The sequence below is a fragment of the Equus quagga genome, chromosome 4, assembly GCF_021613505.1.
Source record: "Equus quagga isolate Etosha38 chromosome 4, UCLA_HA_Equagga_1.0, whole genome shotgun sequence".
NCBI lineage: Eukaryota > Metazoa > Chordata > Mammalia > Perissodactyla > Equidae > Equus > Equus quagga.
Window position 1 is genome coordinate 12,146,426 of NC_060270.1, and position 18,391 is coordinate 12,164,816.

The window sequence follows — 18,391 nt, forward strand, 5'->3', positions numbered from 1 at the left end:
TACCTTAGATTGCTCCTGGCCAGCCATGAAACTCTGTGGCTTGCAAAGGTGTCTTTTTTCTCTCCAGAAGGGAATTTCTTCCTCTTCCACCTCAGCCAGGACTGTCCCTTGTTGTGGGGGTTCTTTGTATCCAGTTTTCAGTTCTCTCCCAGTGGTAATTGCTCCAAGAATAGTTGTAACTTGGTTGTGAATGTGGAAGGAGTTGAGTTCAGTGTCCGCCTATGCCACCATCTTGACATCAGCCTTGTCAAGATATTGACATTGATGTAATTGACTGATCCTACTCAGACTTCCCCAGTTTTACTTGCGTGTGTGTTGTGTGTGTGTGTGTGTGTGTGTGTGTGTGTCTGTGTAGGAGATGTGTTTAGTTCTACGCAATTTTATCACATGTTTGTATTCACATATCCACCACCACAGTCAAGACACAAAACTGTTCCATCACCACAAGAGTCCCTTGTATTAGCCCTTTTATAACCACATCCACCTCCCGCCTCCATCCCTAATCCTTAGCAACTACTAATCTGTTTTTCATGGCTCTAATTTTGTCATTTCAAGAAGGTTATATAAGTGGAATCATACCGGTACTAACCACTTGGGACTGTTTTTTTCACTCATCATAATTCCCTTGAGATTCATCTGAGTTGTTGGGTCTATCAACAATTTTTATTGTATTATTATTGCTGAGTATTAATCCATGGTATAGGTCTATCTCAATTTGTTTAACAGTCAGCCTTTGAAGGATGTCTGGGTGGTTTCCTGGTTTTACCTGTTACTAATAAAGCTGCTATGAACATTCTTATACAGGTTTTCATATGGACATAAGTTTTCATTTCTCTGAAATAAATGCTCAGTAGTGCAATTGCTGGGTTGTGCAGTAATTGCATGCTCAGATTTATAAAAAACTGCCTAACTGTTTTCCAAAGTGACTGTACCATTTTATATTCCCACTAGCAACATATGAGTAATCCAATTTTTCCACCTTGGTTTTGTTTTTACGTTGCATTAGTGTGTGGATGATAAAATTAGTAAATAAATACGTGACCCATATAAGAACCGCCTGTAAAAAGTCAGTCGAAAAAGTCCAAAGGGCAAAAAGGCAGGAGTTATATAAAAAAGCCATCTCAAGCAAAGGCCTCTCTCTGACTTGTCTCAGCTCGCAGGGCTTCCAGGTATGCTGTAAATGCTTCATATTCCTGGAAAGTACCCCATAAGCCCTAAAGCTTTGCTTGGTTAAATTAAAATTAATAAATCTTTTCTTTCCAAAACAGAATCATGGACTATAAAATGCTTCAAGTGGCCCTGTGTTCAACATTGCTCATAGGTAAGAACCTATTTCTTTTTTATTTATCACGTCTTTTATAGCTATTAGGTTGACAGATAACCCCTTTTGATTTTTTAAAGATATGAACAAAAGTGTTTTATCCATACACCAATTCTAAAGCATTGGGGAAATGAAACTATTGTGTTACGCTGTGGTTTTGAACATGTTAGTGTTAATTGCGTGTGTGATCATATTATTCCTAATTATGTATTAACGTATTAACATGTTGCTGTTGCTAAGAAATCTATTTAACTGCTACTTCTGAAGAAGTGTTCTGGTGTCCTTCAACAAAGAAAAATTGTAAATGCCACTTAGAAACTGCAATACTTACATGTATCATTATGTGGAGACCTCAAGGTACTTTGAGAGTGTGAATTCATTAACCTTCAGGGTAAGCTGTGGCTCGGAGAAGTAGTGTTTTCAAGACATATCAAGGAAGACACTCAGGCCAGATGATTTGCTGCCAAATTGACCCAGTAGCTCAGAGGCTTATATCTGAATTGAACTGTGGGATCATTTGTTTTTCTCGTAACCCTAACTGAAAATACTTACGAAGGTATAAATTATTTTCGCAGTTAAGTCTCTACAATTTATAAATACTTCTGATGAAGATGCTTAAATCAGAATAAATTCCTACTTTTATGAAAGCTTGAGACCCATGTAAAAAAGTTATATATTCTGTTTGAGGTACACACGCACACACACACACAGCGACAAATAAATAGATGTAGGTGTGTATACCTATATAGAGAATATAAATCTAGGTATGTGTGTATATAATTAGCTTTTTATTTCTAAGCATATTAATCATTTTAATAAAGAGTTTTAATCATTTATATTGCACTTTGCATTTAGGAGCTTTTTAAATAAAGGATTTAGAAAATTTCAGCCAATAATTACTGAGCAATTATCACCAAGGCATATACAGTTATACCCAGTTACAGCCCACATCTCCAGAGGAACAAAGTGAGGCTCACTCAGTTTAAGTGCGCATCTGAGAAGCATGCTGTAAACTGAAGTTATGGACTGGCAGTGCTCCATCAGCATAACGCTCTGCCTTGGCTGATCCATGCCGTTGACTTTGGAATGGGTGATGGTGGGTCACTGAAAGGCTGAAGGTGCTGTGGCTCATCCACGTTCACCTGAGAACACTGCAGGGTCAAAAATATCTGGCAAAAGGAAAATGGTTCTGCAAAATGACTTTTGTAGCCTTTCTTAAAGAAACAAGTCGGAATTAACTTTAACTCCAGCAAATATGTCTACCTATAGAGGCAACTGGTTTGATTGACTTCACTTTAAAAATAAATAAATAAAACTGTGCAGTTGAAGGTCATGAAATAACAAGTTGAGGATGAGAAGCGAAGGACAGAGGAACGTTGACCCTGCTCGGTTAGCCCTTCAGATCTCAGGACAGAAGCCTTAACTGCCTGCAGCTTGAGGATACTGAGGTCTTTAGAAACAGATTCATTCGTTACATTAATAACTCGTTTAACTGACATTTTCTGAATCATATAGCTCTAACGTAGAAAATAATAGTTTGAATCAACATTTTTTGCTTCTCCCCAGCCCTTTCCATTGAAGAATGTAGGCTGTTCATCTGCACTAGAGCCCTTCTGCTTATCCTAAGAAAAAAAACCACTTTAAAAAGTTTGGTTTTCTTATTAAAAAAGGTTTTCTCTCTTACCGATTAGTCGTCTAACAAATTACTTTTGCCTAGAACTTAATTTGAAGTAAGTAGGGAAAAGATCTCATTATCTGTTTTCCTAATGGGAATGCTGAAGCCAAAAATGATGAAGAACCTTACTCAAGTAATTAAGTTTATGAGCACAGTCCCCAAATTATTTTATTGATTTTTCCCAAAATAGTAACTTATACACATTAAAGCTGATTCCTTGGTTGGAGAATTAGAAGTCCGAGTGTCATGATTTGATTAAAAAACAAAACAACCCTATTTAGGTCAAAGAATTGCCTTCTCCTCTAATAAAACAGCAAATATTAGCACTACTATGATATCTTCATTATGCATCGAGAGCTTTCCATGTTACATTAGTTCAACCCTCATAATCACTGAAAATAGGTGTTGTGATTCCTATTTTACTAATAGGAGACTGAGGCTTAGAGAAATTAAATGGCCAAGCCATGCAGTTAATCAATGATGGATGCTGGATTTGTATCCAAATTCTACATCCAGGGCTTCTGAGAACAAAGCTCTTCTTTTTTCTACACAAACTGTCCCCTCTGGCACTGCAGTGTTAGATATGGGATATGTGGATAAGGGATATGTGGATATGGGATATGTGGATATGGGATATGCAGATATGGGATATGCAGATACGGGATATGCAGATAAGGGATATGTGGATATGGGATATGCGGATATGGGATATGCAGATAAGGGATATGTGGATATGGGATATGTGGATATGGGATATGCGGATATGGGATATGTGGATAAGGGATATGTGGATAAGCGATATGCAGATATGGGATATGCAGATAAGGGATGTGTGGATATGGGATATGCAGATAAGGGATACGCAGATATGGGGTATGTGGATAAGGGATATGCAGATAAGGGATATGCAGATATGGGATATGCAGATAAGGGATGTGCGGATATGGGATATGCAGATAAGGGATATGCGGATAAGGGATATGTGGATAAGGGATATGTGGATATGGGATATGCAGATATGGAATACACAGATATGGAATATGCGGATAAGGGATATGTGGATATGGGATATGTGGATATGGGATATTCGGATAAGGGATATGTGGATATGGGATATGCAGATAAGGGATATGCAGATATGGGATAGGCAGCAGAGCAGGCAGCAAGAGCTCCTCCTGAAAATGCAATAGAGCCGGTATTATTGCCACTGGTTCCACAAGAATAGATCAGGACTTAGGGAAAGGGGTGACTTTAGAAGAAATAGAGCCAAATCAGGACATAACCAAGGACAGTTTCCGGTTGCACTGAGGGTAAAGAGAAGTCTGAAACTCCACGTTCCCTCTCACTAAGGCACTTACTAACATCAAGCAGTCCCATTTCACATAAAGAGGAGATATGGAAAATATACATGTTTGGAAAGTGTTTCACTGAGTAAGTAAACCAAACTTAGAGTTGACCCATATTTGAAACAATTTGGGGGTTGGATCGATGAGATCTCCCTCTAAGTGCAGGTACGTCTTCCAGTTTTAGACAGGGAGAAAAATAGACTGCCTGTGGCCTGTTTCTGTAGCATAGTTCCAGGTCTTGGTTTTCACTCCATGGTTACTAACCAAGGCCAATTTCTCTAAAAGTTTTTTTGTTGTTGTTTTGGTTTGTTTTTTTGACAAGAGCTTTTAAACTCACATCTTCTTCCCGACGACCCTGTCACACCTCCCGTCCCTCCCATTTCTTTTCTGCCATAGAAGGAATGGCCCTTCTCAGTCATCCCTGCAGCCCTCCAGTTCCTTAGGGAGTCTGTATTACCAGATATAGTTTTAGCTTATTTCATAAAATTTTGTTCTTAATTTTCCCTGCTCACTTTGGCTTAAGATCGATTGCTCTCAAGAAAGTGGGTAATGAGAATAAACTGGGAAATGACGTGTTTGGAGAAAAAATGTGATTACCCATGACTAGATTCATTGAGAACTCTGGATGTTGTAGAAAAACTTGCTCTTTTCCTATCCAATTGGCATCATTTGTCATGGCACTCGAGTTGAGAATTCATCAACACAGATACGCAGTGACCCAGAAGGGGTCACTCTTGAAACAAATAAAATGCTGCCTTTCGTGAGCTATGAATTTCTCTGTCCACAAGATTAAAAACTAATAAAAGATCTGCCAGCTCCAAAAACACATCCCAGGGAATTCCGCGGCCATGTGTGTGAGCGTGGATGTCGGCGTACGTGTGTTGAGAGCACGCTATGACAGATGGAAGTTGAACTCAAGTGAGACCAGTTTCTGTTTACTTTTCAAAGTACTCAACACGTCAGCAGTTGTAATGTCAATAAAGCCTAAGTTCCCGAGTTAAAAGTTCAGTGACGAAAGCATTTTATTAACAGACAGTTTAGTACGATGCCGGGGATTTGAGAGTTCGTCCCGCAGGTCAGCCCTTTTCTTTCCTCTCTGTTCACTTCCACGACCCTCTTACCATCTTCTTACTTCCCCTCTTTGCCCTGTTCCTTTTTGCCATGACTTTTCACCTTTTGCAACCTTTTGTCTTTTGTAATCGCCTTTCTTTAGTCTCTCCTTCCTTTGATTTCTTGATTTCTCTCTTCTCCTTCTCCCTTCTTTTTTCTTCACATTTTTTTCTCTCACAACTCAAACTTCTTCTCTTTCATTCTCTCTCTCACTAATTTTTATTTGAATTACAGCAAAGGGGGAAAATCCTCTGTACTAAATAGAACTCTTCTATCTTCCACCATAAACTTTTGGGTCAGTAATCACAATTTAGAGCAAGAAGGAAAAAAAAAAGTATTTCATTATTTGTAAAAAATTCCATACCTAACACAGGGAATAAAATATTCAAGTCTAAAAGTATTTTAATCTCTCACAAAATTATAAAACTTCTCCTACGTTTAGAGAGATCTTTGAAAATTTTACCATATTGCTGAGGTATCTGCATATCCTTTTCTTCTGACCCTGTTTTGAACTTAATTCCTAGTGGCCATTTATACTTTATTTTAGTACTTAATTTATGTCCATGCATAATTGCCTGGGCACTTAATTCATCTTTATTTTTTTAAGACATAAACATTTTAGGTGCAGGAACTGAAACTCAGTCCAATAAAATTAGTGGATAATATAAGTTGTTCTTTCATTGCTTATACTGAGTGCTAAGTGCTTCACTTCCCGTATCCCATACCTAAGTATTGTTGAACTTGGGGTGGGACTGTAGTGCTTATTCTCCATCTGCAGTTCCAGACATTTGGTAATACTGTAAATATTAGTATCACCCAGCCCTGAGGGAAATAGCTAGTTAGGGGCCTGTCCTGTGATCTGCCAGACCTTTCGCGTCTTCTGCCCCCCTTGAATCCCACCACGTTTATTTCATAGACGTTGACGATTACACCAGCAAGAAGTTCACAGCTGTGGCTGCCCAAGGATGACAAGATCCTGCTGATTGGAGTGCCCTGGTCTGTACTCTTTTTTTTTTTTTCCTGTTTCTTAGTGAGGCTCTGAGACAACAGATCTAAAGGGTTCTCTGAGCCACCTTTTGACAAATAGCACCCCCTTATTTATCCTGGTTTTGATCAAGCTGAGAAATAAACCAAAGATGATTATGGAAGGCCATTTCTTTGATTACTGAGAAAGACTCACTCGGAAGATGTAGCATAGTATGAGGACATGAAGGGCCTGAGGACTGGACCCTAGAATTTGGCAAATTTCATATCCAATTGCAGTTTGCAGAACCAGAACAGAAAGGGTGCCCTCTGAGGGCAGATCACTCTCTAGATGAAGAAGGAAGAGCCATCTGGACATGCCAAGTTATGCCTCTTGGATTTACCAGTGAAATGAGGCACTGCCCCTTCCTAGGGGCAGGGAACACAAAGGGGACAAGAGAGGCCTGGGGCTACCCTAAACGAGTTGCCTCTACGTGGAATTTCTCATCAGACCTGCCCTTTCATTCTGTTCCTTAAGTTTCTCATTAGACTTTCTCATCTTTTTAGTGTAGAGGTTCCTACCATAAGTAACATTTCTGTGGTCGTGTGCATAGTATACAGACTATTCAGTCATTTCTCCACCATCAAATTTAAAGACTCTTTTTCAGCCTTCCCTGAGTGATGGCAGTATGGGGAGTCTTTCTGCCTCTAATTATACAACTTCCGCTACTCCCATATGCTCATCAGCCTGTGATGGACACTCATCTCTTTGTGCATAATGTGAACACATTTGTTTCGTTTGCTTTAATTATTGGCTATGTTTATTTTGACTTCTTTTTCACTTATTTCTGCCTGTCTCAGTGCTGAATTTCTTGGCATGCAAGGTTCTTGAAGGCAGTAGGAGTTGTGCCCACTTAGCATATTCTATATGCTTCCGATGACATAATACCACCCAGAGAAAGTAATTTTCAGTTAATGACCTATTTGTTATGAATACATTCCAGTTAAAAATAGAGCTGGAAGAGATCTTAGAGATCATATGATCCAGCCTCATTTTACAGAACGGAAAATAAAAGTGCAAGAATAAAAAGTGGCTTGGTGACCTAACCAGTCACTGACAGGGCCAGGTTAAGACTCCAGACCTCCGATCCTTCTTGATTTGGGTGGGGAGAGTGTGATCTTGAATATCTTCATACTCGGCCATGTCTGCTTTGTTTCTACTGTACAAAATTTTCTGCAGAGGATATTTGAGAAACTTTTAGATGTAGAACTAAGCTTCACAGGTCCTATTAAAACTGACTATGAGAGGTTGACCTGGTGGCATAGTGGTTAAGTTCGCGTGCTCTTCTTCGGTGGCCTGGGGTTCACAGGTTTGGATTCCGGGCACAGATCTACACACCACTCATGAAGCCATGCTATGGTAGCATCCCACACACAAAATAGAGGAGGATTGGCACAGATGTTAGCTCAGGGCCACTCTTCCTCAAGCAAAAAGAGGAAGATTGGCAACAGGTGTTAGCTCAGGGCCAATCTTCCTCACCAAAAAGAGACAACAAGAACAAAAAACTAACTATGATATGGGATGAAAGGAAGAAGGTTGTGTAGGGAGTTGGAAAGAAAGAGAGGGATATTTCTTATAGCTTATGATTATAAAGTTTAAATAAGGCATTAACCTGTCTGATATTGCCTACATTAAAAAAAAAAAACATTGAAAAACCAACAAAGTAATGAAACTCAGGGTTCAGTTTCAGTTTTCAGACTCCAGCGGTATTATATAGGCTTACAAACACAGAACTCTGACCTTGCTCTCACTAACTTTCAAGGTTGATCAGGCAAAATGAAAAAGGGAGGAGAAGTCTCTCAAGCAGAGAGGATAATAGCGTGCCCTTCTATGGTGTTTGCATTTTATTTCCAGCCCCGCCACTGACTTACTATGTGACCTTGAGTGAGTCATTTCATCTCCGTGTGTCAATTTTCTCATTTGTAAAGTAGGACAATAAATACTGCTTTCTCTGTCTCTCTCATGGGTGATGTTATTATCACCATCAATTACTATTTATTGAATGCCTGTTGGGTGCATAATGCTGAGGTAGGCGCTTTGTTCTGGGGGGCGGGGGAAGGAGCCAGCATCACTGAGACATTTTCCGTGAGCAAAGAGAAGATTTACGGAAGAATTATTAGAGCTTAAATAGTTATGGCTTGTATTTTAAAGCATGCTTCTCTGCCAAGATTTATGTAATAGCATTTTTTTCTTAGTGATTGTACAATGCACCCAGATAATTATGGTGCAGAATATTGGTTCTACTTTTGGATGATTCGAAGGAACACTATCTTAAGCAGTTACTGTTCTTTCTTTATCTAGCTGGAAGTTATATTCTAAGCATAATTCATTTAGAAATATTTTTAGATATTGTATTGAATCTACTTTGCCTAGCCACTCCCTTTTTTTGAAAAACACTTTTTTCTTTTAATAGAATGAGTATACATTAAACATGCAACACTGTAACTAAACACCTTTTCCTCAAAAAGAATGAAGAGAAGTCTGAAAAGTCACCTATTAACACATCTCACCCAAAACCAAAACTTTACTGCTGGTCAGTCCACACGAGTCAGCCCAATGAAGGCCAGTTCCCTCTCTCTCCAAACCAACCCTGTCTTCCCATTGCCACTGTCACTTACTTTGATTCAGGCCCTACCAATCTCTCATCTGGGCTGTTCAAAGAGCCTCCGACCTTGTGTCTCTCACTCTGCTCTCTCCCTCTTACCATCTGTCCTCCACACTACTGACAAAGGAGTTTTCAAAAGTAAATCTGTGAACGGATAAAGAAAATGTTGACATATACACACAAAATACTATTCAGCCTTAAAACAGAATGAAATGCTAACATATACTACAATATGGATAAACCTTGAAGGCATTATACTAAGTGAAATGTCACATATGAAAGGATAAACATTGCATGGTTTCTCTTATATGAGGTACCTAAAATAAGCAAATTCATAGAAAGTAAATGGTGGTTCCTAGGAGCTCGGGGAGAGGGAAACGGGAGTTATTGTTTAAAGGGCGCAGGATTTCTATCGGGGATGATGAAAAAGTTCTGGAGATAGTAGTGATGGTTGCTCAGCACTGTGAATGTCCTTGATGCCACTGAATTGTACACTTAAAAATGGTTAAAATGGTAAGTTTTATGTTATGTATATTTTATCACAATAAAACAAAAATCTTTAAAGCAAATCTGACTGTATCATTTTCTTGTTCAGAAATGATAGTTAATTATTTACAGAATGAAGTCCAAACTCCTTGGTATGACAGTAATAATCCTTCAGAACCAAGCTCCAGCTCCTCTTTCCAGCATTGTGCCTCACCACATCCGCCCCACAGCGCTGCCTTGCAGTCACATTGGCCAAGCAAGGGTCGCTGAACCTCAGGCTTCCTTTCTCCTCTGTTCCTTGACTCTCCAGGCTCCTTCAGCCTGGAATCCGTGCTCTTTGCTTCTACTCCTTTCCTGCTGGCTGTGGAAAGCTTACACGTCTTTTGAAGCTCAACACAAAACCAATTTCTCTGTGAAATTATCAGAATTAATCACTCCCCCGTCACATGGTCTAGTTACAAAATGTCTTATAATTATTGATGAACTCTGAAGATAATGTGAGTTCCTGAGTGGGAAGGGTTTTTTTTGTTTGTCTTTCCATGCAATCGTGATTATTAGAGGAGGATCTAAGGTGAGGCAAGTGGAGGTCTCGTGGCACAAAATTTGCATAACCCTGAGAGTGAGTTCCTACTCAGATTTGGTGCCCTAATGTCCCCACTTGCCTTCCTAGTTTTGACTACTTAACCTTAGTAGTTGCTTATAATGCATTGTATTAGCTATCTACTATGGTATAACTAATTTCCCCAAACCTTAGCCATTTAAAACAATAAACATTTATTATTTCACAATTTCTGAAGATCAGGAATTTAGGAGTGGCTTAGCTTGGTGATTCTGAGTCGAGATCTCTCATGAGGTTGCAGTAAAGATGTTAGTGGAGCTGTGGTCATCTGAAGGCTTGACTGGAGTGAAAACACCAGGTTCCCAAGTCGCTCATTGATGTGGCTGTTGGGAGGAGACTTCAGTTCCTTGATATGTGAGCCTCTCCCTTAAGGCCTCTTGAGTGTCCTCACACATGGCAGCTGACTTCCCCTAGAGCGAGTGATCCAGGAGAGGGGCAAAGCAGAAGCTGTAATGTCTTTTATGTCCACAGAAATCACACACGGTCATTCCCGCAGTGTCCTGTGGTTACACAGATCAGCCCTACTAAGTGAAGGAGGGGACCACACGATATGAGTATCAGAAGGCAGCAATCTTTGGGGACCATCTTAGAGGATGGCTTCCACAAACATGTTGGATTGATTATATTGAATTAGATTATCTAGCAGCAGGTCAGTATTACTTCTGGCATCTCTTACTAGTATTTTCTGAAGTTGACTTTTGTCTATTATTTTTAAATCATTGAATAAATACAAATGCTAACTTTGTATAAATGGGGACTACATCTGAGTCATTTTCAAACCTCCATTAGTAGTACAGTGTTTTGCACCCAGAGGCAGCCTGACTGGTGTGTAGTGTCAAGAGAGGCTGTCATTTTCAGTAGGTGCCTGTTTAGAACTAGAGCTCACTGGGTTGACAAATTAAACTAGAAATAATAGAGCTAACAACTAGAACCCTGCTTAGGATCCAAGGCCATGCTTGGAAAAACATGAGATCGTAGGGAATGTGTACGAAACTCAGCTTCCTTTTTTCTACAAGTGGAGGAGTTCTGTTAGCGTTCTTACTGTTATCTCACCCCAAGCATTTCTGCCTCTTAGTCACGATATAGAGCAGCCGCTCTGAAGGGAGAGCTCCACATCCTCCCTCCCAATAGCTGTGAGGCCTTGAACATAGTATTTAACTTTTCTGTGGCTCATTTTCCTTGTCTGCAAAATGAAATGATTAATATTGCTACCTCTGAGATTTGCTGTGAGTATTAAATAAGGTAATTCAGTTAAAGTATTTAGCACAATGCTCAATAAATGTTAACTAGCATTATTATTACTGCTTATAAATAAAACTCTTATCCAGACCCCTCTAACCATTGTTTTCAGACACTGGTCTCGTAGGTTCCCAGTGCTACACTTTTGCTCACATCATTCCTCCAGCTTAAAATTAAAAGTGTTGTTCCATCTCCCATCCTGCTAAATTTAAGCTTTTCAACAAGGACTAGGCCAAGTAAATTCTTTGACCACAAAAATGTCTGCTTGCATCGCAGTGCCCCAGTGCTTAACAATAACACCTTCTCCTACATTCCCTTAGCACAATCAAATCCTACATTGCCTTATGTTGTTTTGTATCTTGGACCTTTCATCCTCCTCCTTACAGAGGATAGCTCACTGTACCCCTGGTCCATGCAGAGTGTTGGTCAATAGAGGCCTGTTAATGATGAAACTGTAGTATGTGTAACATAAGGTTACTCAGGATTTTGTAATAAATGCTACTTTATCACAAGCAATGAACAGATCGTATTGTCACTACAAATAGGTCAGGAGTGTGTTCTTTCTTTATATTGATGCCATGATTGTGTTTTATTTAGGAATGAAAATATAATATAAACTGTTAAAATTTCAAGATCCTAAAAAAGTCTGGATTTTAAAGATTTTATTTTTCCTTTTTCTCCCAAAGCCCCCTGGTACATAGTTGTATATTTTTAGTTGTGAGTCCTTCTAGTTGTGGCATGTGGGACGCCACCTCAGCATAGCTTGATGAGCAGTGCCATATCCGCGCCCAGGATCCAAACTGGCGAAATCCTGGGCCTCTGAAGCGGAGCCTGCGAACTTAACCATGTGGCCACGGGGCCAGCTCCAAAAGTCTGGATTTTAAAAATGATATATACATATTTTTTTAATCCTGGAGTGGGAAGGAGAAAGAAAGTGCAAGCCTGTTCAACTTAATGGTTCATCTATCAATGCTAGCAATTTTAACCAAAGTGCCAGTTTGGAGAGCTGTCTACTTCAGACTGAAAGCTATGGTCTATTTTGGAAGACTAGGAAAGCAAGAGTAAGATTGTTGACAGCCTGGTTTGAGCCAAGTGGTTTATAGCCATTAATTTATCCAATTCTTACAGCAATCCTTTGTTATTTTGTTGTTATTATACTTCTTCACATACGAGAAAACTAGAGCTCAGAGAAATTAGACAACTTGCTCAAAAAAGTGATAGAGCTGGAGTTTGAATCCAGGTCTGTGGGCTCCCATGCATGTGCATCTCTGAAAATCTCCATCCACCACACAGCACTGGCTTTTGTGCTGTACAAATGTAAGTCATGTAAGGTGACAGTACAATGGCGGCAAAGGTCTGAGGAGAAGCCATCTCCCTCAGGGCATAGCTCTTCCAGGGTTTCCTTTTCAGGCTCCCATCCTCCCAAAGACCACAGCTTGGTCTCTTTAAGAGGAAACGTTGAGATGTAAAGTATTGCCCTAAAAGATGCTGTGCTCTTGAACTCTGAATTACAGGAGCATTGGGAGCGCCATTTTTGTTGGAGGACCCAGCGAACCAGTTCCTACGTCTCAAGAGGCACATATATTTGCAGGATTACTGGGACCCAGATCACAATCCGAATACATGGGGAAACTCACTGGTTGATCAGGTATTTGCATTAAAAACAAATGGCCCTTCACCATCTACCTTTTTAAATAACATCTCATCTGCTGGCATTAACACACCACCAGCCTAGCTGATTTTTCCTCTCTAGCTGTCCTGAGCTATACCTGCCCTTTCTTCTTCATAAAGTGGCTTTGGTCCAGTAAACTCCACCTCCTCCTTCAGGACTAAGATTCAATCTCTCCTCCTTTCTGAAGCCTTTCCTTTCTTTCCAGGGAGGCATTTGTCCTCCTTTCTTCTTTCTCCTTTGCATGCTGTTCACACGTGAGTAGCTCACGAGATGTCACACTGAAATGATCTGTTTTGTGCACCCAATCTCCCTATCTAGACAAAGTGCACATCTCACCTGCCAAAGTCATTATCCTCAGGACCTAGCAAAATGACTGCTGTGGTGTCAAGTCTCAATAACTTATTACATGTTTGGGTAGGTGGATGGATGGATGGCAGTCTCATTTTAGTTCCTTCTCTGTTGTTCAGCAGCTCATTTCCCTCTGCGAGAGTTATCCGAGGCTTTAATGTTGTCCCCTAGTTTGCTCACCTTTTCCACATTTTCCTATTCATTCGTAGTCTCGCTCCGAGAAGAATAAAGAAGAAACTCGTATTAGCCAGTTTTATTCCATGTTTACTCTTTTGATGGAAGAAGACATTGAAACTCCCGGCCAAATGAAATTGCTGAATTATCTGAGGATTTCAATTATTCATGATTTCCCTCTTACAGTTTAGCAATTTAGAAAGCAGAGATGTAAAACAAATTAATTAATTCCTTCAGTTGTTTGTTCTTTCTTTCCACATGTATCAGGCTCTCACTATCACCAGGCTCAAGAGTTATATAAATCATAAAAAATTTGAATGTCCTTGTTTTTCTAGGGCCTGTCCTTACTCCACATGGCTGAATTTTAACTGGTCTGCCAGGACCGGCTTATTTCTGCCTAGCGTTTGCTAATGAAAACTACCAGTTTGAATAATGCATCCAGTTTTATGCCTGTTTTTCTCTAACAGGCACCATTTAGAGGTACTAAAACAAGACAGTTGTTTATTTGGCAAATTAAATAATACAGACACTGGTAGACTGTGTCTTCTTTATGCAATATTGAAATTTTCAAGTGCAGTCCTGCCAGAAATTGTGGACCAGTACTGGGATCAACTGACAGATACTGGGATGTAACAAGATGCCACCACATTGGTTCATACTGTGGCCCCACAAACACTGCAAAACATTTGAGCATGGAAGTAAATAGATCACTAAAAGTGTGAAAAACAAACTTATTGGTATTATCCTTCCATTGTATTTCTCTCAGTCTTTTAGGAATATCTGTATGATCGTCAGCATAACTGATGTCACACGTGTTGTACATATCCAGAGACCGTGACTTGAGTTTCCTTTTGTTGCAGGCTTGGGAGACGTGGACAGCTCTGAAAACAACTGCACAGTATTATCTGAATGTGAATACCTTCACCTTTGACACATCCACTGCCCAGTAAATGTGCTTTGCTGGTTAAACCAGGAAACCAAAATCGTGGGACTCAGCATGGCAGTGTACCAAAACCGTGGGTTTTGGAGACCTCGGGCAAACCATACCATTTACTAGATTATTTATTATATCTCTCTCAGAGCTCTTGAGAGGAGCAAATATGAAAATCCATGTAAAGTCCAGGAATTAGAAGTTCTTAATAAACGGTAGCTCTTAAAATGAGAACTAAAATAAAGACCGCAGTAAGAACATTTACCAAAATGGGGCTTTGATGGGAACAGGAAGTCAAAAACAAAAAAGCAGTGTCATTAAATCTCTGTTAATAGCTCTTGCTTTCTATTGTCTCTTCTTTGAGAAAATTTGTTCACTTTTTAATTCGAGGAAGAAGGATCTCTCCAATGAAGCTGTTTCTCTCCTCTTTTCTTCAACACTTGTCACTTTCTAAAGCCAGTCTATTCTAAGACCATGCTTTTGAAAATTTTCAAATGGTGCTGATATCAAAGGGTACTGATGAAGGCAGTAGAGAGAATACCTTAACTCATATTGAGGAATAGAGGTGACTCAGAAGCCACTGGAAGCCATTTATCTCTAAGTTCAAACTTTCTGAGAAGTTTTGTAAAATTTGTGCAAATTTTTCATTCTGGTCCATAATATATTGATGTTTGTTTCAGTATGAAATAACAGCTTTAAAGAAATCTCACACCCGTTATCGGTCACTCCCCACTCCTCTATACCCCAACCCCTAGTAACCACTAATAAACTTTCTGTAGTTTAAAAAAAAAAAAAAGAAAGAAAGAACACTTTTAACTTACTGGTCAGGTATATTTATTAATCTTTTCCAATGAAACTGAAAAATTGACTCTAAAGAAAAGTGGACTCCATTTATCCTACAGTTTTCCATATATCCATGGAATACCACTTCAGTACTCCAGTTTGAGAAGTACTGAGGAGGTGATATAACCAATCACCAAGACTGTCCTCCAAAATCATAGATAAGTGTAATGTTTGTCTTCGAAAGCCTATTTCCCTCTATATACCCAGGTCAGTTGTTCTCTGGGGGCATTTCCTTTAGTAAATAGTAGCATCCCCCCCAAGATCATAGCTGATCTTATGTTGTCTTAAAACAATCTTAAGCACTTCTTCAGCAACAGGTATTTCAGAAAAATCAGACATCAAGAAGCTACACTGCAAAACCTCTGGCCCAGCACTTTCTTCTCCAAGAGGACACTGGCAGCTACCAGTACTCCCCATTTCCCATCCCACCCCTTAGAAGTACTTTCAGCAAAAAATTTGAGGCTAATGCATAATTTATTATGTTAACTGTCATCGATTTCCAATAAACATAAACAGATTTTTAAATCAAAACACAACTGAATGGACAAGAAAATAAATCATTTGGGTTTGCACTAAGAAATAAATTTGAAATTGTACATAAACACATTTTCAGAGTTTCAACAATAATATACATTTTGCTACTACAGAGTTCCACGCTTTGATTGTTTAATAAAAAATTGAAGAACGTCTGTGTATTGATCAGTGTTCTCCAGAGAATCAGAATCAATAGGATGTGTGTGTGTGTATATATATAGAAAGAGATTTATTTTAAGGAATTGACTCATGTGATTATGGAGGCTGACAAATCCCAAACTGCAGGGTAGGCCAGCAGGCTGGAGGCCAGAGAAGAACCAATATTGCAGTTCAGTCCAAAGGCCAGCAGGCTAAAGCCCCAGGAAAAAACTGATGTTGCAGTTCAAGTCTGAAGGCCATTGGGCTAGAAATCCAGGGAAGAGCCCATCCTGTAGTTTGAATCCTAAGACCTTCTGCTGGCGGAATTCCCTCTAGCTTGAGGGAGGTCGGTCTTTTGTTCTATTCAGGCCTTCAACTGGTTGGATGAGGCCTGTCCACATTATAGGGGGCAATCTGCTTTACTCAAAGCCCACCAATTTAGATGTTAATCTCATCCAAAAACACCCGCATGAAAACATCCAGAATAATGTTTGACCACATATCTAGGCAGGCACAGTGGACCAGCCAAGCTGACACATAAAATTAACCATTACAAGCTATTTTAAGTTATTTATATTGTCTACACACACTCACACATACACACACTCATGCACACACTCACACAGCTGCGACTGGAGCAAAGTATGGTGGAGAAAAAGAAAAGGACTTTAATTCCTTCGCTTTGTTTAGCATAATACAAGGAAGAAGTTTGGTGGATTGTGGGCCACTAATAATGTGAAACTGTAAATGAGTTGCAAGTTGATTTTGATTTGGGTAACACTAAGCAGCAGTTGTGCAATTAGATTGCTATCTGATCAAACAAGCATGGAAAGCAGGTTTCTTATCCAGAAATAATTTCCTGAGACGTTATTAGAAATTTGTATGATATTGGAAAACAAACAAAACAAAAACAACCGAGGTTTCCATAAAATAATTTCTCTAGAAATCCAGTGGTCGACTTCCAGGTAGGTGAGCCGGAAGTGGTGAGTATTCAGCTGTTTAGTTAGGATTTAAGAAAACCCAGATACTGTATATTTAGCGCCTACATATTAAATTAGCTTAAACCAGGACAATTCTGAATTTAATGTTTAAAGAAATTTATTATATTGAGGTACCAATTATCTGACTGACTCAATTTAACTGATTATTTTCAAATGGCATGTGAGCTGACATAAGTGACTTTTTTTTGGGGGGCGAGGGAATGTCCTCCGATTTGCTTTAAGTCTTTATCTGGTATATAAATCCTATGTAAACATCTGCCTGTTTGAAGACCCATTCAACACTTTTAAGAACCCTGAACGAACTTCAGCAATATGGACAATATTAGGAAAAACGGAGAGGATCAGAGACTGCCCTTTTCCTCACTTACTTCCCAAGACTCTGCATGACCTCTGTGACTGGGGTGTCCGCATGTTCTACCGCAGGCTTAACAATACAAATACTGTGGTGACCGTGAATTCTGCAGAAGTAGAAAGTCTCCATTCTAAGATCTAGAGGGAACCATATTGATTTGCCCTCTTTGTCTGATTGAGTAAATAGGCCCACGATCTAAGTGGAAGTGATTGGTAATGATATTCCCACTAAATTCAGACTCACCTAAAACTTCGGTGCAAATCTGAGGCTCACCAGCCTCACTCTTATTACATAAGCAGTATTCTGTTAAGTTTTTCTGAGTTTTTCATAGAACCAGTCAACAAATATGCCAAAGATCAGGCTGACCGTTTTTATGGTCTCTTGGAAACCCTACCCTCTAGAATTCCTCTAATGCTGATTCTCATGATTTCCCAGGGGACGACCCAAGGAAGCAATTCTAAGTTCTTCTTTGATGAGATTAATGAGAAGCACTGTTCTAATCTTGTTATATATCCTGCTCAAAAGCATGGTTTTTTTTAAACTTTTGACTGATGAAGAGAGGAGGAAATAACATTTATTGAGACAGACTTTTCTGTGGACTACAGTAAATGTATAATAATATATAAATGTAATAATAGTAAATGCATAAATATAAACATAAAATAAGAAAGTATATAAATCTCGAGACAGTTTATATACTTTATCTTATGGAATTATCATAACATTCTGATAAGACAGGTTCTGTTGATTCCATTTTAAAGATAAAAATTAAGGCTTAGATAGATTACCTAGATACAGGTAACTACAGGTAGTTCAAAAATAGCAGTTAGAATGTCTTGACTTAAATCCTGGCTTCACATTTGCTGGCTGTGAAAGTCACTTACGTCTTGTGCTTCAGTTTCCTCTTCTGTAACATGGGGATAATTGGACCTCCTTAACGGGATGAAGACATAAAATGACACACATAAAGCCC

The 18,391-nt window shown here is 39.3% G+C and overlaps 1 protein-coding gene across 1 annotated transcript; it reads left to right on the forward strand.

Annotated features, from left to right (window-relative positions):
• The first annotated feature begins 1,109 nt into the window (after positions 1 to 1,109).
• Positions 1,110 to 14,887, forward strand: C4H3orf85 (chromosome 4 C3orf85 homolog). The gene is made up of 4 exons (XM_046659365.1): positions 1,110 to 1,169; positions 1,269 to 1,321; positions 12,940 to 13,073; positions 14,480 to 14,887. Exons 2-4 carry the CDS (start codon positions 1,273 to 1,275, stop codon positions 14,567 to 14,569), a joined length of 273 nt encoding a protein of 90 aa, XP_046515321.1. The 5' UTR covers positions 1,110 to 1,169; positions 1,269 to 1,272; the 3' UTR covers positions 14,570 to 14,887.
• The last annotated feature ends 3,504 nt before the right edge of the window (positions 14,888 to 18,391 follow it).

Bases quoted from the DNA above. Each gene is read 5' to 3' on its own strand.
- C4H3orf85 (XM_046659365.1), top strand. From the start codon at position 1,273: ATGGACTATAAAATGCTTCAAGTGGCCCTGTGTTCAACATTGCTCATA. The intron at 1,322-12,939 runs GTAAGAACCTAT...TCTGAATTACAG, and splicing joins GTGTTCAACATTGCTCATAG to GAGCATTGGGAGCGCCATTT. The intron at 13,074-14,479 runs GTATTTGCATTA...CTTTTGTTGCAG, and splicing joins GAAACTCACTGGTTGATCAG to GCTTGGGAGACGTGGACAGC.